General features: G+C 48.3%; 1 protein-coding gene across 1 annotated transcript; it reads right to left on the reverse strand.

The window, feature by feature from the left end:
• Window positions 1-2,537: 2,537 nt before the first annotated feature.
• MYCL (MYCL proto-oncogene, bHLH transcription factor) lies at window positions 2,538-9,016 on the reverse strand. Its single transcript, XM_007164713.2, has 3 exons — window positions 8,851-9,016; window positions 7,988-8,492; window positions 2,538-5,022 (listed from the first exon to the last, which is right to left on the reverse strand). The coding sequence occupies exons 1-3, from the start codon at window positions 8,929-8,931 to the stop codon at window positions 4,424-4,426; spliced, it is 1,185 nt and encodes a 394-aa protein (XP_007164775.2). The 5' UTR covers window positions 8,932-9,016; the 3' UTR covers window positions 2,538-4,423.
• Window positions 9,017-22,174: the final 13,158 nt, after the last annotated feature.

The following is a 22,174-nucleotide window of genomic DNA, read 5'->3' on the forward strand; positions in this document are numbered from 1 at the left end:
AGAGGCAGACAGATGGTACTAGCTGCCTGGGCTCAGACAAATGACTTGAATGTCTCTGAGCTTCAGTTTGCTCACCTGTGAAATGGGGCTGACACCACCCTGATCTCCAGGTTATCGTGAGAATTAAGGTATGTAAAACAACGTCAGCATCAGCGTTAGGGCCTGTACCTAGGAGTCCCTAAGATTTTATTGAGGACTCATGAATTCTTTCAAGGTCTAGTAAAGCGAGAGAAGCCCTACAAACTAGTTTCTCGACAAGTGGAAGGATGAACGCACTGGGAACAGAGCGACTGTAACTGAAAGAGGGAAATGAAGTTTTAAGAAAGAATCCCAGTGACCCAAGTCTGTTTTTATCAAACAGCTATTTATGCCCTGGGTTTGGGGACGTAGGGGCAGTGGGGGTGGAGTGGGAAGTTTACCTGACAGGAGACTGGGTTTGGGATTAGGATTCTGTTCTGTGACCTTAAGCAAGAAACCTGTCTGGGGGAATTCCCTGGTGGTCCAGTGGTTAGGACTCTGCGCTTCCACTGCAGGGGGTGTGGGTTCAATCCTTGGTCGGGGAACTAACATCCCGAAAGCCCGCACAGTGCAGCCAAAAAAAAAAAAACCTGTCTGGGCTCCAGTACCAAGTGGCAGATATTGCTCATTTACCAGGTTGTGATGAGGGTCACTTTGTAAACGGGAGGAATTTACATCAATAGTAGCTTTTGGACTCAACTCAGGCTTCGCAGGAGTGCAGGTGGGCAATACCGACCCAGGTCTCAGCTGTAAAGCAGGATTACATGAGACAAGGTGGCCTTCTCCCACCATGATGCTCATGCCTTTCTGAACAGCAACTCTTTTCCTTTCACAGTCCCAGAAGGCGCCTCTCTGGGGCAAGATGAGTCTACCCAGCCCACAAACGCAGCAGAGTGGCTGGTCATGGAACATTTGCTCCACTTCATCCCAATAAGTGGCAGGCACAGTGGCCCCAAGGAGAGACAGTTCCAGCAAGCAGTTAAGTGATGAAATCCCCTGTATACTTCCTCCACACACCCCATGCTAACAAAACAAGCTGATCATTATGATGCAGTGGTTCACACCTCTGGCTCTGCAGATAGGCAGAGCTGGTTTCAAATCCCTTGAACTCATTTACTTACTAGCTGTGTAATGCTGGGCAGTTATGTTTCACTCTTGAACCTCAGTTCCCTCTTCTGTAGACCTTGGCATGTGGTTGGTGTGGCATAACATGTAGGAAGGAGCAGGGTGTTAGACATAGGCAGTGCTCCATCAGGAATGGCTATTAATAAATTCTCCCCTCTTGGGCTTCCCTGGTGGCGCAGTGGTTGAGAATCTGCCTGCTAATGAAGGGGACACGGGTTCGAGCCCTGGTCTGGGAAGATCCCACATGCCGCAGAGCAACTAGGCCCGTGAGCCACAACTACTGAGCCTGCGCGTCTGGAGCCTGTGCTCCTCAACGAGAGGCCACGATAGTGAGAGGCCCGCGCACCACGATGAAGAGTGGCCCCTGCTTGCCGCAGCTTAGAGATGAGCCCTCGCACAGAAACGAAGACCCAACACAGCCATAAATAAATAAATAAAATAAATAAATAAATAAATAAATAAATTCTCCCCTCTTGCATTTACAGCAAGTTTCTGAGAACTATGGGAGGTAAAGGGAGCCTTCATTTTCCTTTATTAATCAAGGGAGAAAGAAAAAAAAAATCACATCACACCACCAATTCTCATAGAATTTTAAAAAAGACATCCTGCAAGCGACTTCCCTGGCGGTCCAGTGGTTAGGACTCTGCGCTTCCATTGCAGGGACCACAGGTTCAATCCCTGGTCAGGGAACTAAGATCCTGCAAGCCGTGGGGCGTGGCCAAAAAAAAAAAAAAAAAAGCATTAAAAAGATGTCCTGCAAATATCACTAAGGTAAGAACAGTACCACCCTAAAGGATTTAAGGGTTTATAGTTTAGAAAGTGGTTTAAAGTCTATACTTTGGGAATTCCCTGATGGTCCAGTGGTTAAGATTCTGCACTCTCACTGCTAAGGGCCTGGGTTCTATCCCTGGTCAGGGAACTAAGATCCCACAAGCCGTGTGGCCAAAAACAAGAAAAAAGAAAAAAAAAAAAGTTTATCCTTCATTTAATGCCTGCCAACCCCTTGTGAAGTAGCATTTATCCCCACTTTACAAGTAAGGAAACTAGGGCTTTTAGCTTTTAGGTAAAGCTAAAAGCACAGAATGAGTAAATGGTGGAACCCTGGGATTTCAAGCCTTCTAAAATACAAATTCAGCACTCTGCAATTCACAAGAGTGCTTACCGAGTACTGAACCTACATTGTTTAGACATGTCTGAAATGGCATTTCAGGAACCCAAAGTGGAGTGACCAGGTTAGCAACATGATTAGAGATCACTCGTGGCTACCCTGAAACAATTTTCCTTGGTTCCGGGGGATGCAGTGGGCATAAGCTCTGCCCCCACTCTGACATGTTTGATAAATCTTTTATTAGAAGATGTTCCAGAAGGCAACATTTTAAAATCAGGCAATCAGTAATCACAACTAAATACAAAATTTCAGGTAAACCTGCCTTTTAAAATAAATCAGACTCTTGCAACAGGAGAATTGCCCCAGAGCTTTTTTCTTGTACAAAAACAATTAACACCACTTTGCAAAAGGCATACAAAAATACAGTATTAAAAAAAAGAAGAAGACTGCTCCCGGCGTAATACCCAACAGCAGCTCATAAAACACAAGCTATTCAGGTGAGACATCAGTAACCTACATCCCAACTGTTCTCCAAAGACAGTTCCAGAAGTCAGTTGGCTCCCAAAAACCATGCTCCAGAAGGTAGGGAGGCTTTTTCCAAACTTCCACTGGGGTTCTCTGAGGCCAGGGAGCAACCTCAGGAACAGACCCTCATGCATAATAGGTTTGGAAGTAGCAACTGGCTTCCCAGAGCCACGTATAGCGCTCTACCATCCTCCCTTCCCCTACTTTCAAACCCCCATCCAGTAGGCACCTGCTGCCCTGGGCAGAGTTCTGGAGGGGCGGGTCTTTCTTCCAGGCTAGGCTTAGGGGCTGCTGAGGTTGCCCACATGACACCTGTTGGGTTGGGTGCCTTTCTCAGAATGGAGGCTGCACCTGGAATCCACTTGGAGAGGCTCAGTCCAGCTGGGGAAAAATCCATCATGGTCCACTAAGCAGAGCTCCTGGAAGCTCCTTAAAAACCCACCAGGAAGCTAGTCTGCCTTCCAGAGCTCTGGATGCGTCCCAGCAGCTCTCCCAGTAAGAACTGCAGTAAGGCCCAGATTCTGGGAAAAGGATCTGACTCATGTCAAGCTGGCAGAAGGCCAAGGGTGGCTACAGAGCCAGCAAGCTCCTTGGAGTTGCATGAGAAGGACAGGTTTGCATGGTCCTAGTAGAACTTCAAACTTATCAGTAAGGAATTGAGACGAGAGGAAGGTGGGAAGGAGGAAGTGGTACAGTTCTCCCTCCTCAGGTGCCTGACATCTGCTTTGAGAAGATTCTAAGATGGAAAACACCTGGGCAGGGAACAGGTTTACAGCCAGGACTCCAAGCCTTCCCCAGGCCTCAGTCTGGGACACTTTGCCCTGTGTCCCGGGGAAATACTTCTGACCTGTGGGAAAGGTGGTGCCTTAGAGCCCATTGCATAACAAAGGCAGAAGGAAACAAAAAAGTCCCTGGTGAGGACTGAATGGTCTCTGCCCTCAGAGGAAAGGGCCCAGGGGGCTTTTAGACAAAGAATCTAGAGGCCAAGCTCTTTATGTTCTCAAGGTCGCAGCCTGGAGAGTGGTGGGAGGAGGGGTGTCATTTAACATCAGAATATATATATTAAAGGTGTCCAACTCCTCAGCTACTGTAAAGTGTCTGACAGTGAGGTAATGGTCCCTGCTGATCAAGTCTGCGAGCTCGTCTTCACCCAAGACAGCTTGTATGTCTCCTGGAAAAAGGAGCCTCAGGGAGAGTGTCCAGGCCCAGCTGTCCCAGTGTCACCCCAGAGACACCAGTGGGAGCATCCTTTCCCAGCCTAAAGCTCATCCGGAGTGTGAGATTTCATGCAGGCTGGAGCCCCCCGACAACGTCCACCACCTGTTGCATAGCATCTGTCGGGCTTTTCTTCAGAGCTCGTGAGCTAGGCAGACCCCAAGGCTCCTCAGTCAGCTGTCCGCCTGAGAAGCCAAAGGCGTCAGAGAAGCCACAGCGCTCCCATGAGTCAGGGCAGAGGGAGAGCTGGGCTGCAAGGTTTCCAAGAATGCAAGCCCTTCTTGTGTGTGCTCCGGCTGCAATGCATTCTGGGATCTACTGTCCAGGCTGTCCCACTGGAACCAAAATTTGCAAATTCCTATGGGGAATAGGCGAGGTTAAAAAATAAATTCGGGTCTTTGTTAAGACAGAGCAGTCAGGCTTTTTGGTCAGTTAGTAGCCACTGAGGTACGCAATTCTTTTCTGCAGTTGCTGCTGCCGACACCGGAGCTGCCTTTTCTCTGTAGCCATCCTCTTCTCAGCCCCCACTAGGGCTTGCAAGTATTCCAAGGCCTTGCTCAGGATCACTACTTTGGGGGCCTTGGAGCAGCTGGCCAGGGTGGGCACCTGGTCCCTCAGGGCCAAGAACCTGGAACGGAGGTCATTCCGTCTTTTGCGCTCCAGGAAGTTGTGGTTCTTCCTCTTGGTCACGTCCTCAGTGTCAGAACTGACAGGTTTGGGGTGGCAGGACGGGGGAGGCTCTCTTTCTACAGGCGGGGGGCTCACAATTTCTTCATCTGCCTCATCTTCCTTTTCCTCTGGTACATCTCTCTCTAGACCCTCTTCTTGGGGCCCTCGCCCTGGAGCCTCTCCTTGGGAGCAGCTTTCTGGAGGAAAACGGGCGGCATAGTTGTGCTGTTGTTGATGGATGGAGATGTGGAAGTGTTTCATGCAGGGGTCCAAAGGGTCTGCTCGCACCGTGATGGTGACCGGCTTCCGGACACCCAGGGACTGTCTCTTCTCCACAGTCACAACGTCGATTTCTTCACCCTCTGTCCAAGAAGAGAGATCAACAGAAGAAACACACCCCATGAGAAACACATACTCAGACCCTATATTGGAGTTTGGGAAAGGAGGTGACATTTTCCCAATTTAGATATAAACAAATTCAAGGGAGGAGAAAGACAGCTGATTCATCTGTAATGAGGCTAAGGGCAGTGTGAAGGAAAGGAGGTGAAAGAAGCAAGAAGGAAAATATTCTCCAATTTCTCTTTGCACAGCAAGGCTTAGATAAGAACAAAAGGCAGACCCAAGCCAACAGCCCCCAGTCTGCACAGGCTCTCCCCTCCCCCACTGAGGGGATGGAGAAAAAGAGCTATCAGCCTGGGACAAAGTTTAGCTCTAAAGATCTTCCCCAGTCGGGCTCTTTCATGCTCCATCAGAATTGTAAATGAGGGGTCTGTGGGCAGAGCTGCCCTTTGTTCCTGCCCAGCACAGCCTGCACTTGGGAATTGTTACTTTTCACAAGTTATAAATCCTATTATTCCCCCACCTCTCTATTCTGCCGCCCCTTTCAGCTGAAGAGTCGGAGAAGGGAGGGCTACAACCCATCGCTCCTCACCCAGAGGGGAGGGAAAGGGTTTGCCTTAGCAGCATTTTGCTCCTGGGTTCAATGGGTTTCTAGAGTCATCCATCATTTATAGGTTGCCTGCCCCACCCCCTTCCCTGGACCAGAAGAGGGTTGGATTTGTAATCACAGGTCGGCAAAAGCTGCAGGAACTTCACAAAGGTACAAGCGACCATTTCCAAGCTACCTATGCCAGGGCAGGAACTGAGCAGCATGGGAATGTTCTGATACAAGGGCCAAAACACTAGCAACACCTGGACATGCCCCCATGTCCTTGCTCCAAGGTCTTTTAGGTTACCCCAACCAGGAGAGGGACAATTTGGGGAGAACCTTCCTGCTCCACACGTTTTCCAGCCCCCGCATAGAAGGCCATCTTAATGCATTTCAGCCTGACAACAGAAGAGCTCAGTTCTCGGCCTCTTTTGCATATCAGGATGCTTGAGCCCCTTTGTCAGGAAGGCTTCCATTGTGTGGACAATCGCATTATTTCTCCATTAATAAAACCTGACCATTCAGCCCTCCTGCCCCCAAGGCCTGTGATTGGCTGGCTAAGCGGTGTTTTGAAGGCTGTCTTACCCAGCCCCTGGCCCCTATTGGCTGAGCTTTGCCGTCAGTCACTCTTCCCACCCCCCTCATTGTTTGCAATCTGTTGCATTTTGTTCTGGGCCATGTGGCCTATGAGTGAACCAGGAGCTCGCAAACAGGTTCAGGTTAAAGGGCAGGTGAGAAAATGAATCAGGAGGCTTCCCCACATCCCAAACCTTTAATATTTCAGGGTTAAACCTCATAGCTGAGGAAGGCTCTGCCTAAGGAAGAAATAAGGTACAACACGATTCTCCTTTTTGGAGAGTAGTGTCTAACTCTACCCAGACAAGGAAGTGTCCTCGGCTGGACAATCAGGTCATACTCCATGTGCAAAGGGAGAAACTGACACCCAGTTCAGCCAAGTCCACACATCACCTTTGTAACGTTCTGGATCTCAAACTAAGATCTCCAGACTCCCAAAACAATGCTCTTTCCATTCTACCACTCCAACAGCCTTTGTAGAGATACATCTTTATTGGTTTCTTGATCTCAAAGTTCCCATTCCAGCCATTAAACAAACAGAAGGTCTTGGTGTAGAAAGCAAGCAGGTTAAAAATGACCTTAACACAGTGGACCGAAAAAATTGACTTTTAATGGTTCTTGTTATCCTTATTTTTACCTTCAAGTGTATGACAACCTCCATACCCATTCCCCAGTTCCCTCTAAATGGTCATGTAAGTTATTCTTAAAAGCTACAGTGAGGTTTCAGTCCTGATTTTCCCGATGCGAGCCTCAGTTTGCACCCTATAAAAAACCCTCCCCAGTATTTCTCATGGGCACTTCTGAGAAGAGGTTAGGCTAAGAACAACATAGTCTGGTGGCACAGGATGCAGCAGGCTGTCCTCAGTGAGGTTTACACTTGCCTTCAAGGATAGGGAAGGGGAACCTGGAGCTCTGTATCTGTGACCCCAGCACCAAGCCCAGAGCATAGCACAAAGTAGGGGCCAGCCAACATGTGCTGAATACAAATGAAGCAGCTGAAAGCCCTCAGATGAATTGGGCGGGACCTAGAGGAACACCTTCCCACATCAGGCCAGAGCAAAAAGGCAAGATGTACCACTTCTCAGATAAGCTACCACGAAGTTCCTCTAAACCTCAGAGAAGTGCCTGGTTGGGATGGAGGATTGAGCAAAAGAGGCTGGCTGGATGGCAGGAAGCTGGGGTTCACTTCTGGTGATTTCCTATTTCTAAGCCTCATGTTTTCCATCTGTTAATGGGGAGTGGTCATTCCTCCGCTACCTGTCTCATGGGTGATGGTGTGGATGCACACATGGTAAGGGGTAGGGGTGCAAGAGGAGCCATTATTGTCTTTTGAAAGTAAACCAGGCAGGAGACCAGGTTTTTGAAAGGATGAAGGCTTTGGCTTTGCACAAAGACTCCTCAGCTTCTTCTCTCCTCAGGGGAGTGAGTTCCCCAGAGAAAGAGACAGGAAAAAAAAAAAAAATTCAAGCCTGGAGTGACACTTAAGGGACCCTTTCCAGCCTTAGGAGGACAGAAATCCCCTACGGTCCAATCCCCGTATTGTCCTCCTAAGCGCCAAGCCTCAGCCTGTCTCCCTGTCTCCCTTGTCCCCTGGGGCTCCAATCATCATCAAAGGGACGCTGGCTCCCACGCCACTTCTTCAAACTGTTTACTAACACACCCACGTGCCAGACAGACACCGCTGGGGGCTACACCGGCAGCTTCAGCCACAGGAAGGGGGAGGTGGCGGAAGGGCTTGCGCAGACCCAGTGCCTGACCTCAGCGGCAGAGGTTTGGCCACCCATGGGGTGCCCCCCTCTTTGATGGCCCAGGGCTGTCCTTACCCGAGTCGCTTGGGCTCTCGGACCCCGAGCAGGCCTGGGTCTTGGGCTCGCCCAGCGGACAGGGGGCAGCGGGCGCCGGGTTGCCGGCTTCGAGGCTGGGAGCGCAGTCCAGGGCGGCGGGCGCCTTGGGCGGGTTCCCCCGGGGCGCGCCAGCAGCGAGCCGGTCGCTCACCGCTCTCTCCAGCCGTTCCCGGGCCGAGAAGCCGCTCCACATGCAGTCACGGCGGATGATGGAGGCGTAGTTCCTGCCCCAAGCTTTCGAGTGACCCCGGGATTCTGCCTCGTCCCCGGCGCCCCCTCCGGGCCACGGCTCTGGAGGGCCAATTCCGGGGGCCGGGTCCCCGGCGCCGGGACCGGAGCCCCAGGGCGGCGACGTGGGGGGCGACGGCACCAGCTCGAATTTCTTCCAGATGTCCTCGCTGGGCGCCGTGGAGCGGTAGAAATCCTCCCCGCAGTCATAGTCGTAGAAATAGTGCTGGTACGAGTCGAAGTCCATGTCCGCTCCCTGCGGGAGGGAAGGGGGACGTGCTGACCCGGGTGCGGGCCCGGGGAGGGAGGCGTCCCCCCGTCCCCCAGCACAGCTGGCTGCCAGGCTCTCGTCCCTCTCCAATCTCTCGGCTTGGAGCCCGCGCCCTTCCCTCGCGACCCGGCAGCCCGGCCGAGGGTCAGCGTGCCCAGGGAAGCCGGTCACAGCGCGCGGACTAGGCTGCAGGGAGCGAGTTCAAAGCAAACTTTGCCAGCGCCGCCCGGAGCGCAGCTCCCAGGGCCCGGCCGGGCCGGGCGGGGGCGCGCTGTGCCCAGAAGGCAGCCTGCAGCCCTTTCCCCAGGACCCGCGCCCGTTCCCCGGCCGCCCGCAGCCTCACCTCGCTCCCGCCGCCGACCGCCTGGAGCGGACCGGCTCCCCGCCGGCTCGGGGCAGCGCGGCAGCCCGCACACATGCACATGCGCGCCACCGAGCGCGCGGACCACACTCAGGAGCTCGCCCCCTCCCGCGCGCGCTCCCGCCCTCGCTCGCGCACGGCGGCCCGGACGCTCCCGGGAGCGGCGCGGGAGCGCGAGATGCAGGCGCATTGTTTCCCGGCTGCCTTATATCTCGTCGCGCGCCCGGGGCTCAGGGACCGGGGGCGGGCCCTACGGGACAAGCCCCGCCCCTCCCCGCCCCTCCCGGTCGACAGGTGGGGGCGGTGGAGTCCCAGCCCCACCCCTCCAAGCTACCCTCTCTCACTCTATTCTATTCCCTGTACCCCTCGAAATAAATTGCACACTGGGGAGCGCAGAGCAGGCAGCGAGCTGATGTAGCCCGGCGGTCGCCTGGTGGGGGCGTGACTCTTTAGCGAGGCCCGGGTGGTCCCCTAGAGACCGAACGAGAACCGCGCTCCTTGCAGATTCTTGGCTGGGGAAGAGAACTACTCCCCGCCCCACGAGCCTGCTTCCCTGGGCTCGCCCCTCTTGGTTCTGGTGCGTCTGGCCCGCGGGGAATAAGGTAGTTGGGGGCAGCCGCACCTCCACCGCGCCACCTGGTGGCCCTGAGCCCTGAACTGGGGCTGGTCCCTGGCACCCGCTTCATCACCTTTTGGCCCGTTTCATCAGCTCAGTGTTCCTAAACCTCAGCGAAGCAAGGTGGTGAAGACTCCGGATTTGGAGCCTGAAACTTAACCTTTCTGAACCTTGGTCTCATCTGTAAAATGAAGGGATGGTGATACCTCACAGGATTGTTGTGAGGGTTTAAGAAGATAGAGTATCTAGGGAAGGGATTAGGCCAGGAGAGGCAAGTAGAACAAACTTAGCCCCTGGTATGGGTGGCAAAGAGAATTTTTCCCCAGGACCAGGCCAGGGCTGAGATTCCCCTCCCTAATACCACACACAAAACACTCTGTAGCAGCTGTACTAGTAGAGGAAAGAATGGAGATTTGGAGTCTGGAAACTTCCTTCAAGCCCTTGCTTTGCTACTCGCTAGCTGTAGAGCCAAGTCCTTTGAAGCCTCTGTTTACTCATCTGTAAAATGGTAACTTTGCTTGCAGCTGCATCTCTAGCCAAGATGATGGACATATAAGCCTTGTGTCCTCTTCTATGCAGACTTCCTTCAGTAGAAGAGGAAAAGCTAAACTATAGGGGCATTCTATTTAGACCAAGGAAAGTAACTTGGGGTAGCAACCAATACATCTAGAATGCTCTAACTGGCATTCAAGGTCTGGTCTACAAGCAGCAGCCTGATTACCTGCTATCTTTCTCTCCCACCCCTGTGGTCTAAGAACACCAAACTACTCACTGTTGAAATCCCAGCAGAGGGATGTGAGATGTGCAAGCAGTTCAATGTGTTTGGAGCGTGGGACACCAGGTGTGAGTTGATGTATGGGTTGAGAGAAAAGGGAAGGAAGATGACACCCTTAGTTTCGCATATGTTAGCTCCAAGATGCATGCAGGACACCTTTGAAGGCAGCAACTACCTCTTACTAGCTTTGCAACCTCAGTACATAGAACAGCTTCTGGCTGAAATTACTGAGTGACTCAGCCAACCAGATTTTAGTGAGACAGCCTGTGTGCCCTGCTTTGTGCTGAATGGAAGGTACAGATCAGAGAGGTTCCAGGTTTGGTTGCAGCCCCGAGGCAGAGGGGTTGGAACTGCCTTTTGGGGACTTGTTCTCTGGTCCACAGATGTCTGAAATGGTTGCCGTACCAGTCCGAGTTCTTGGTTACTAATGACAGATACATTTAAGCAGAAAATCATTTTACTGGAAAGATTTGGGGCATAGAATCCATGGGAGGCTGGGAATATATGCTTGAGAAGTGGGTCTTCTTTATCTAGATGAGATTCCTTACTCAACAGCCCCTCCCCATGGTTCACTGTAGTAGGTGATATCTGGGGACAACCAGGAGGTAGCCTCACCTCAAGAACTAGAATAAAGTGAATTAAGTTGTCTTCTGAGAGCTAAACTGCTCCTTCACTTTGCATACTTTGTCTTCCTCACCAGACTGTAAGCTCAATGAGGGCAAGGACAAATGTCAGTCTTGTTGACCACTGTAGATCCAGGGCTTAGAACAGAGCCTGGCACAGCGTGGGTGCTTTGTAAATGAGTTGCCTGTTTGGACACAAGCCTCTAATGCTTTAAAGTAGAGATGTGTGGATGAATTGGGAGATTGGGATTGACATATATACACTATTGATATTAAGTATAAAATAGATAACTAATGAGAACCTACTGTATAGGAACTCTACTCAATGCTCTGTGGTGACCTAAATGGGAAGGAAATCCAAAAAAGAGGGGATATATGTATACGTATAGCTGATTCACTTTGCTGTACAGCAGAAACTAACACAACATTGTAAAACAACTATACTCCAATAAAAATTTTTAAAAAAGAGAAAAAGAAAATGGAGATGTGCCAGTCTACCTGCTGGAGACAGACTCACTGTCAGGCCCAGTCTAGACTGTAACCTGAAAAAAGGTATTAATGCAGCTAAAGAGAAGAAGGTGCCAGTCAGGAGGGGTCTGGACAGTCAACAAAGCAGAGATCAAGAAGTGTTGTTGGGGGGCTTCCCTGGTGGCGCAGTGGTTGAGAGTCTGCCTGCCAGTGCAGGGGATACAGGTTCGAGCCCTGGTCTGGGAGGATCCCACATGCCACGGAGCAACTGGGCCCGTGAGCCGCAACTACTGAGCCTGCGCGTCTGGAGCCTGTGCTCCGCAACAAGAGAGGCCACGATAGTGAGAGGCCCACGCACCGCGATGAAGAGTGGTCCCCGCTTGCCACAACTAGAGAAAAGCCCTCGCACAGAAACGAAGACCCAACACAGCCAAAAATAAATAAATAAATAAATAAATAAATTTATTAAAAAAAAAAAGTGTTGTCGGGCTTCCCTGGTGGTGCAGTGGTTAAAAATCCGCCTGCCAATGCAGGGGACACGGGTTCGAGCCCTGGTCCGGGAGGATCCCATATGCCGCGGAGCAACCAAGAGCATGCACCACAACTGCTGAGCCTGCACTCTGGAGCCCGTGAGCCACAACTGCTGAAGCCCGCGTGCCTAGAGCCCGTGCTCTGCAACAAGAGAGGCCACCGCAATGAGAAGCCTGCGCATTGCAACAAGGAGTAGTCCCCACTCACCGCAACTAGAGAAAGTCCATGCACAGCAATGAAGACTCAGCAAAACCAAAAATAAATAAATAAAATAAATTTATTAAAAAAAAAAAAAAGTGTTGTCAAGGCATTCACCAGAGTGTCCATCCTAGCACTGTCTGGGGACAAAGATGCTGGTCCAGGAACAACGGAGATGGAAGCATCATTCTTTGAAACCACCCAATTCATCCCCCACTTCACTTGTGCTCTGGATCACCAAGCGACCTGCTGAAAAACCACTCTGTTCCCCATGTCGATCCGCCCACAGGGAGAGAACGCCCTCATCAGTGAACAAGAAGATCCAGTCTGCTTCAAAGCCCTGCTTCCCCTTATAACTTAATGAATTGGCATCTGATTTGAAGTGTCAGTCTCATGGGCCTGGTTAATGTGTGTCTGTTCTGCAGAGACGCTGCTGCTTTTAGGGCTAATAGCTCTGGTTTCTGAGTGATGTCTGGACCCAGGATGGTGATGAATTCACGAAGGTAACAAATGCTACTCTAGGGACACTCAGTTTTTCTGCAATTTTTAATTTCCTTTCTTTTTCTTAAAAGCATATTTTGAATCAAAATAATACATGTAAAATACATGAAAAATAATAATTTTTCAAAATCAACTAAATGTATGACATGGTTAAAAAAAAAGGTAGTCTTCTCCCCTACCCTCACCACCCCTGATTCCCACTCCCCAAAGGCAACTACTGATTTAGCTGTTTTTTTTAGATGATGTTTAATTTTATTTATTTATTTATGGCTGTGTTGGATCTTCGTTTCTGTGCGAGGGCTTTCTCTGGTTGCGGCAAGTGGGGGCCACTCTTCATCACGGTGCGCGGGCCTCTCGTTGCAGAGCACAGGCTCCAGACGCGCAGGCTCAGTAATTGTGGCTCACGGGCCTAGCTGCTCCGTGGCATGCGGGATTCTCCCAGACCAGGGCTCGAACCCGTGTCCCCTGCACTGGCAGGCAGACTCTCAACCACTGCACCACCAGGGAAGCCCCATGGTTTAGCTGTTTTTTGTCCCTGATATTTCCCTCCACATTTTGACCAATACAGATAATCTATTTTAAAAATTGGGGGGTGGGGTGACATAAAAACAACAGAAATTTATTTCTCACAGCTATTGGCTGGGAAGTCCAATAGGAATTTTTAAATTCCTATTTACATTTTTTAAATTAATTAATTTTTATTTATTTATTTATTTATTTATTGGGCTGTGTCAAGTCTTAGTCGCAGCACGTGGGATCTTTTTTGTTGCAGTGCTGGGCTTCTCTCTAGTTGTGGCATGCGGGTTTTCTCTTCTCTAGCTGTGGTGCACGGGCTCCAGAGCACACGGGCTCTCTAGTTTGCGGCATGTGGGCTCTCTAGTTGAGGCGTACGAGGTCAGTAGTTATGGCGCGATGGCCTAGTTACCCTGTGGCATGCGGGATCTTAGTTCCCCGACCAGGGATCGAGCCCCTGTTCCCTGCATTGGAAGGTGGATTCTTTACCACTGGACCACCAGGGAAGTCCCCCTATTGACATTTAAAATAGAAGGAAATGTAGCTCTTATATTTCCTGTCCCACCATACAGGCTTTTTTTTAAAAAATTAATTTATTTAATTTATTTATTTTTGGCTGCATTGGGTCTTCGTTGCTGCGCACGGGCTTTCTCTAGTTGCAGCGAGCAGGGGCTACTCTTCGTTGTGGCATGCGGGCTTCTCATTGCGGTGGCTTCTCTTGTTGTGGAGCACGGGCTCCAGGCGCGCAAGCTTCAGTAGCTGTGGCGCACGGGCTTAGTTGCTCCGTGGCACGTGGGATCTTCCTGGACCAGGGCTTGCACCCGTGTCCCCTGCATTGGCAGGCGTATTCTTAACCACTGCGCCACCAGGGAAGCCCCCACCATACATACTTGGTCTTCTCTTATTCTCCCAATAGATTTATAGTTCAATTATGAAATATTCAATATCTATAATATTCTGACTATATGAGTCAAATATTAGAGTATCAGAGTACTATGGAGTACTCTGACTACATTTCCTCTCTTAAAAATTTTTTTTTCGGAGTTAAATTGTATATATTTTTTCTTTTTGGCTTAGATTTCAATGTAGATATTTCTTTCTATGGATATATTTATTCTACACGTTTACCCTACACGTTCCCACCAGAGCTACAAAGACCACTTCATATGGTCAAACGTGACAGTTAATCAATCTATCAGCTCCATTTCTTTCTTGGAAACATCCCTTTTGGAGCCCTTTGTTTTTCTGTTACAATTTGAACTTAATGATCTCTAGGCCTGCTTCACAACTGTCATTTCACAACTTCCCTTCACTATCATCCTGGAAATTCCCTTTGCTTCTCTCCTGTGTTGGCTCTCCTGTTTTCTGAAGCTCATTGCTTCTTCTTTCTTGATTTACTTCCTCACATTGGTGGCGCACATCCTTTAGCAGCTGCCTGAGAAAGGGTACTTGCGAAGTGAAATTTTTGAGGCCTTGCATTTCTGAAATTGTCTTTATTATACCCTCACCTTTGGTTGATACTTTGGCTGGGTATAGAATACTAGATGAGAAATAATTTTCCCTAAGAAATTTAAAAGTATTGCTTTCCTGTTTCTTAGCAACCAGTATTGCTATTGAGAAGATTGATATCATTTGATCTACAAACCTTTGTATGTGACCAGTTTCTCTCTCCAGAAGATTTTAGGATGTGCTCTTTGTCTCTGGAATTCTGATTTTTTTTTCACTGCTGTGCTTTGGTGTGGGTCTGTTGTATAATAAATAATTTGACTGGCCCTTGTCTCCTGTCCTTAGGAGGTAGCCTCTAAATTCTTGGAATTCCAGAGTGATAGGACTGTCTTTGTTATTAGGGCCCTGATAGTTTATGCTCATGAGGTTACTCATGGTGGTCCCCTGGATAGTTTAAGATGACTCAGGATAGGGGCTGGTCGAACAAGAAAGGCCAACCTTGTGATTAGGGGTTAGAGCTTTAAGCCATGTGATACTGTCTGACCTCTAGAAAAGGGAAGGGGGCTGGAGATTGAGTTCAATCATGCAGACAATGATTCAATCCATTGTGCCTATGTAATGAAATCCCAATAAAAACTGGACACTGAAGCTCAGGTAAGCTTTACTGGTTAACAGTCCTCTGTATCCATGTGCTGGGAGGGTGATGTGTTCTGACTCCACAGGAAGGGGACACTGGAAGCTTCACATTTGGGACCCTCAAACCTTGTCCTATGTGTCTTCTTTTGGCTGGTCCTGATTTGTATCTTTTTTTGCCCTAATAAATCTGTAACCATAAGTATAGCATTTTCTTGAGATCTGTGAGTTGTCCTAGTGTATTATCAAACCTCAGGGGGTAGTGGAAACTCCCTGAATTTGTAGTCAGTTGGTCAGAAGTGTAGGTGGTTTGGGAACCCCTAAGCTTGCAGCTGGTGTCTGAAGTGAGGCAAGTCTCTTGGAGGACTATGCCCTCAACCTGTGAAACTTGGCCTAGTCTGGATAGCTAGTGTCAGAATTGCATTGCAGGATCTTTTTGCATTATGAACCTTCAAATCTGAAAAAATAATTGCACTCTGCAATTATTTTTTTGAAAAATTTCCCCACTCCATTCATTTTCTTTTCTTCTCTCTTTCTGAAACTCCTGCTATCCTTTTCTTATCTTTTCTTCAATTTCTACCTCTGTGTGTGTGTGGTTTTGTTTTGTTTTTTGTTTGTTTGTTTGTTTTTGACTTTCCGGGAGAATTCCTCAACTTCCAACCTATAGATTTAATTTTTGATACTATATTTAAAAAAATTTTTTTTAGAGCTCTTTTTTTTTTTGTTTCTCAAATGTTCCCTTTTTGTGGCTTCTTTTTTTTTTCCATGGACACAATTTTTCCCCCTCTTTTCCCTCTGAGGCTATTAATAATAGTTTTTATATTAATTATAAATTGTGAAGTTTTCTTCTGCTCCCTGTTTTCCCTATTTCCTTGGAATCTGTCTCCCCACCCCGCACTTGCTTTGCTCTTTTTTTTTGTTAGAGGCTTTCATCAAATGTTTGGTGATCCTTGCTGTCAGCTTTTACTTATATTAAAGAGTGAAATATTAAAAGCTGATTGAAAGCTCTATGTGTGTGTGGTGGGGACTGGGCAGGCGGTGGTCTGTTAGTTATGGAGCTTCACTATAGGGTGAGTAAGCAGGTATCTGGCAGTTTTACCAGGAACTCTTCAACTGTCTGTATCTGTGGGTTTTGAAATGTCCATGTAGAGAAGTCCTCTAATCTTCTACCAGGGGCAAGGTAATAAGCCTGCTTGACAGTGTTCTGGCAACCAAGAGGGGAAAAGGGGTGATAGGGTCTTATAGTTCAGCAAATCCCCCCTCATTACAGTACAGTCTGTCACTCCTATTCTCAGCTGTGCCTGGTGTTCCCAAATCCAGAGCCTCTGAATTCAATCTCCTGACAAGCTGGAAGAGGGCAGTCACTTGGCTGCAGAGGTTGAAGGAGGAGATTTAGGAGTCTAACTCCTTATGCTTCCATGCAAGCCTCCCCTTTTCAGCCCCATCCTACAACCTGCCTTCAAATGTATCCAGCGCCTCCTGTTCCTGAGCTGTTCTTGTGTTCTGATGCAGTTATAGGCTCGTTTCTTGTCGGCACTTCTCTCTCTTCCTCACTCCCTGGATAAGGAGTTGTATTTCAGCTTCCTCTGGCCTTTTGCTAAGGGAGCCAGCCATTATCCATCTGGTTTCGAGCTTCACATCTCTCAATTGCTGTTGTCTCCCCTACTCTTTCTTTCTTTTTAAAAATTAAAGTAGGGAATTCCCTGGTGGTCCTGTGGTTAAGACTCTATGCTTCTACTGCAGGGGGCATGGGTTCTATCCCTGGTCAGGGAACTAAGATCCCATATGCTATGCAGCGTGGCCAAAATAAATGAATAAAGAAGTAAATAAAAAATTAAAGTAAAATTTACATAACATCAAATTCACCATTTTAACCATTTAAAGTGTACAATTCAGTGGTTTCACAAGGTGGTGCAACTGTCACATTTAATTCCAGAACATTTTCATCATTCCTCCCCCAAAACCCATACCCATTAAACAGTCATTCCCTGCCCTCCTACACCCTGGCAATCTTTAATCTGCTTTCTGTCTCTGTAGATTTGCCTTTTCTGGACATTTCATATAAATGGAATTATACAATATGTGACCGTTTGCATCTGGCTTCTTTCGCTAAGCATTGTGTTTTCAAGCTTCATCCATGTTGCAGCATATATCAGGATTTCACTCTTTTTCATGGCTGAATAATATTTCATTGTATGGATATGTCACATTTTGTTCATTCATCAGTTGATGGACATTTGGGTTATTTCCACTTTTTGGTCATTATGAATAATGTTGCTATCAACATTCATGTACATGTTTTCGTTTGAATATGTCTTTGATTCTTTTGGGTATATACTTAGTAGTAGAATTGCTGTGTCAGGTGGCAACTCTCCGTTTAACTTTAAAAAAAAATAACCTGATATTTATTTTTTAATTTATATTTATTTATTTACTTATTTGGCCGCACGCGTGGGATCTTAGTTCCCCGACCAGGAATCAAACCCGCGCCCCCTGCAGTGGAAACACGGAATCTTAACAACTAGACCGCCAGGGAAGTCCCCTATGTTTAACTTTTTGAGGAACTGCCAAACTTTTTGAGGAGCTGCCAAACTGTTTTCCACTGTGGCTGCACTATTTTATATTCCCACCAGTAATGTATAAGGGTTCTGATTTTTCCATATTCTGGCCAACACTTATTTTCAGTTATTGTTACTGTTATTTTTATTGCCATCATAGTGGATGTAAGGTGGTATCTCACTGTTGTTTTTTTGGCGGGGGCGTGCCTTGAGGCTTGCAGGATCTTAGTTCCCCGACCAGGGATCAAACCCAGGCCATGGCAGGGAAAGTGCCAAGTCCTAACCATTGGACTGCCAGGGAATTCCCCTCGTGGTTTTGATTCACATTTCTCTAACAACTAATAATATTGAGCATCTTTTCATGTTTATTGGCCATTAGTATATCTTCTTTGGAGACTGTCTCTTCAAACCCTTTGCCCATATTTTAATTGAATTGTTTGTCTTTTTGTCATTGTCTGGATACTAGACCCTTATCAGATACATGATTTGCAAATATTTATTCCCATTCTGTGGATTGCCTCTTCACATTTTTCATAGTGTCCTTTAATTCACAAAAGTTTTTAATTCCAATGAAATCCAATGAATCTACTTTCTCTTTTGTTGCTTGTGGTTTGGAGCATCATATGTAAGAATTCATTACCAAATCATGCAGATTTACCCCTATGTTTTCTTCCTAGTGTTTTATAGTTTTAGCTTTTATATTTAGGTCTTTGATCCATTGGAGTTAAATTTTGTATGTGGTGTGAGGTATGGGTCCAACTTCTCCTGTTCCTTTCTTTCCTTCTTTTTTTCTTTCCTTCTTTCCTTCCTTCCTTCCTTCCTTCCTTCCTCCCTCCCTCCCTCCCTCCCTCCTTTCTTTTCTTTCTTTCTTTCTTTCTTTCTTTCTTTCTTTCTTTCTTTCTTTCCCTCCTTCCTTCCTTCTTTCCTTCGTGCAACCATCACCACAATTTCCACAACGTTTTCATCACCCCCAAAAGAAACTCCACATCCATTAAGCAGTCATTCCCTTCCCTTGTGAGTTTATACTTTTTTTCCTAATCCATTTACTGTCATTTTAGTGGAATTTCAGGAATCAGTGGAGATAAACCCATGTGATCAATCCTCATGTTTAGCCAGAAATCTGCTCTCCCTTTCAAACTGCAACAATTCTCACTTTCATTAAGCAGATTCCTGAGCCAGGTGGTCTGAGAGGGCTTTCTGGAGGAGGGAAATTTCATCTGAGCCTTAAAGATGTTTAGGATTCCAGTGGAAGTTAAGGAGATGAAAGTGGGAGAAGATGAGAAGGGAGAGTTAGGGAAGAGGAAGGGGGAAGGAGGGGAGAGGAAGGACTCTGGCGTCAACACCAGAAAAATTTAATCAGATTAAAATCTGGTTTCTAATCCCAAGTCTGTGGCTCTGCTTGAGTTTCACTGAAAAGCAATCCTTTCCTAAGAACCCTAAGAAATGTGGCCTTGCCTTGAGTGCAGTGAGAAAGGAGTTCTGGTGTCTTGGCACCTCACTCTGCAGCCAACCTGGGGAAGGGGCCAGGTCCAGAGAGAAAGGGACAGCTTTCAAGAACAGAGACAGGTAAGCTAAACAAAAAACTTCTCTGTTTGCAAGCTGTGTCACACTGAGTCGGCTTGTACTGCCTCTCAGTTTTCTCATCTGTAAAGTGGTTATCCTTATCTAGTAGCATTATTGGAGAATTAAATAATACTGTTGGCAAAGCGTTTAGCACAGTGCCTGGCCCAGAAGAGAATTTCAAAAATGTCAGTTTTCTTTTCGTTCTGTCCTTGGAGATTCAAGGTAAACAATGTATGTGGGGTCTCAATCAAGGCCTTGAATGTATGGTGAAGGAGCTTGAACTGAAGCTGAAAGCAGTGGAGAATTATTGGAGGTTTGTGAGTGGAGGAGTGGCGCAGATATATCTGTGCTTTGGAAAGATCACTTCTGGAAGAAGAGAGTCTAAGCATAATGCAGGAGAGGGAGCCCCAGCTCTGCATCTAATTGACTCCTTTTTCTCATATGTGCCCGACACATATGAATGGTCCTCATCAGTGTTTCACTAGTGGACTATGAGTTATGTGAAAACTTAAGCCCTAATACAAACAAGGCACTCACAAGTTTGCCTTTTTTAGAGGTAGACCTGATGGGAGTGGGGGGAGCTGATGTAGCCAGCCTGAGCTATCACATGGGGGATGAGATGGAATTTTTGAGAAGCTCTGGAGATCATGATCATGGCTGTCGCCCAGGGGCCCGCCACGACTGCCCCTCAGAGAGGTGGAATACCACGTGCCTCGGGCCTGAGGATAATTGTGAAACCATACGAACTCTCCTTAAGAAACTTTGTCCGGGGCTTCCCTGGTGGCGCAGTGGTTGAGACTCTGCCTGCTAATGCAGGGGACACGGGTTCGAGCCCTGGTCTGGGAAGAGCCCACATGCCGCGGAGCGACTAGGCCCGTGAGCCACAATTGCTGAGTCTGCGCGTCTGGAGCCTGTGCTCCGCAACAAGAGAGGCTGTGATAGTGAGAGGCCCGCGCACCGCGATGAAGAGTGGCCCCCACTTGCCGCAAATGGAGAAAGCCCTCGCACAGAAACGAAGACCCAACACAGCCATAAGTTAAAAAAAAAAAAAAAAAAAAAAAAGAAACTTTGTCCGTGAGGGATGGCAAAACCTCATCCACACCCTGCTCTGGGTTCCGACCTCTGGGCACAGGTGGAGCCAGGGAATCACCTGGAATCACTCTTCTGTCCACTAGAGGGAAACCCAGGCTAGAGAGACAGTGACTCATGTGCGTAGGAGCCCTGAGGCAGCAGAAGGAGCTACCACCCTTGGGGCCTGAGTCACCTAGGCCCAGTGCTGTGCTGGAGTTGTTGCCTTTTCAGGAATCCTGGGAGCTGGTTGTTACATGTGGTCATTAAAAATTAAATTATATAAATTTACATTTAAGTAAATATGAAACACAAAGATAGTAGAGACTCCAAACTCATCATTCCCCAGTTGTTTTACTGTATTTTACTATTATCTACTATATCTGTTATGGTGGAAGTATTATAGCACTGTGTGCTACTGTCCAACTCCCAACTAGAAAGTTATCCCCCATCAGAAGGGTGCTTCCCTCAGGAAGCACCCACATGGGTCTGTCTTCCCAGGCCTGGCTCCAGTCCCTGGACCCAAACGTTGGATCAGCTACAAAGAACACTGTGTAAGAACAAGCAAGACACTGGTGTCAGACAGATCAGGGCTCCGCCATCCCCTCACTGCCTGATCTGAGAAAGGCACTTAACCAATCTGGTCTTCAGTCTCGTAATTTGTCAAATAGGGGTAGGAATACTCATTGCATGACCGTTGTGAAGATTAAACGAGATCATCCGTACAGAGCTCTCGGCTGGGCCTTCCCATCACCTAGGAAGGTGCTCCACGATGTAGAGGCTATTATTGTTATCATACTTGTGGAGGAGTGGGGTGGGTGCTGAATTTAAATTGGCTCTGAGTCCTGGACCACCCTGACACTCGGTGTGTCAAGGAAGGGGCGTGGCACGGGAAGGACCAGGAGACAACAAATCCGTCGTGGCACCGCTGGCTGACCTGCCCCAAGCACACAGCCAGGAAGTGAACCCACCCCGACTCCAGGGTTGGGGCTTGGGGGGCGGAGGGCGGCAGCCGGACGTCTCAGGCCCGGCGGTTGTGCGGTTGTGCGCAGGAAGCGGTGGCCGGGGCTGTCCCGGAGCCTCAAAGCGGCGGAAGGGAGGGAGCAGCCGGCACCTGCATTGTGCAAGGCTCGCTCCCGCTGAGTCGCCGCGGACCCCCTGGCGCGCGTTCTTGGCGTTCACTGGTGGGGCGCGGCCCGCGGCGTTCAGGCAGGTAGTTACTGGGCAGGGAAGACTCGATCTGCCCTCATGCCTTCACGCCTTCACTCATTCATGTACCCATCAGTTATCAAGGTGCGGCAGGCACCGGTCCATGATCCCAAGGACCTTCACAGTTGGTGGCTCTGTGGTCAGATGGCTGGGTTGGAATCTTGGCTCCGCCACCCAGTAGCTGTGTAACTTGGGCAAATGACTTAACCTCTCTGGACCTCAGCGGGTGGAATGTTGGATTAAATGAGCAGACGTAGCTCCACTACTTCATGGAGTGTTGGATTAAATGAATTCCGTGTGAAGCACTTGGAATCATGGCTGCAATCAGTCAGCATTAAGTGTAGGATCTTTTCAAAAAATAATTTTTATTATTGCAAAAGACCATTTCAAGAGTGGCGTGGAGGATGCACTAGAGGGGCCAAAAGTTGCACGCTGGAGGCCTGGACAGCGGTTTTAAAGATTTTGAAAACTGATTGCCAACCTTTGAAAATTGTGAAACTTCATCTAAAACTCAGATTTGGGCTTCTTTTTAAAAGATTGATGGTCTGGGAAGCTTGTGTTTCATAACCTGCTATTGGCTATTGTGCTAGAAGCAGTCTCTTTA

Source organism: Balaenoptera acutorostrata, chromosome 1, assembly GCF_949987535.1.
Source record: "Balaenoptera acutorostrata chromosome 1, mBalAcu1.1, whole genome shotgun sequence".
NCBI lineage: Eukaryota > Metazoa > Chordata > Mammalia > Artiodactyla > Balaenopteridae > Balaenoptera > Balaenoptera acutorostrata.

What these genes read in the sequence shown, in the direction of transcription:
- MYCL (XM_007164713.2), bottom strand. Translation starts at nt 8,931, where the DNA reads ATGTGCATGTGTGCGGGCTGCCGCGCTGCCCCGAGCCGGCGGGGAGCC. An exon ending in CGGTCGGCGGCGGGAGCGAG is followed by an intron (nt 8,493 to 8,850) that starts GTGAGGCTGCGG and finishes TCCCTCCCGCAG; the next exon opens with GGAGCGGACATGGACTTCGA. An exon ending in CGAGAGCCCAAGCGACTCGG is followed by an intron (nt 5,023 to 7,987) that starts GTAAGGACAGCC and finishes CTTCTTGGACAG; the next exon opens with AGGGTGAAGAAATCGACGTT.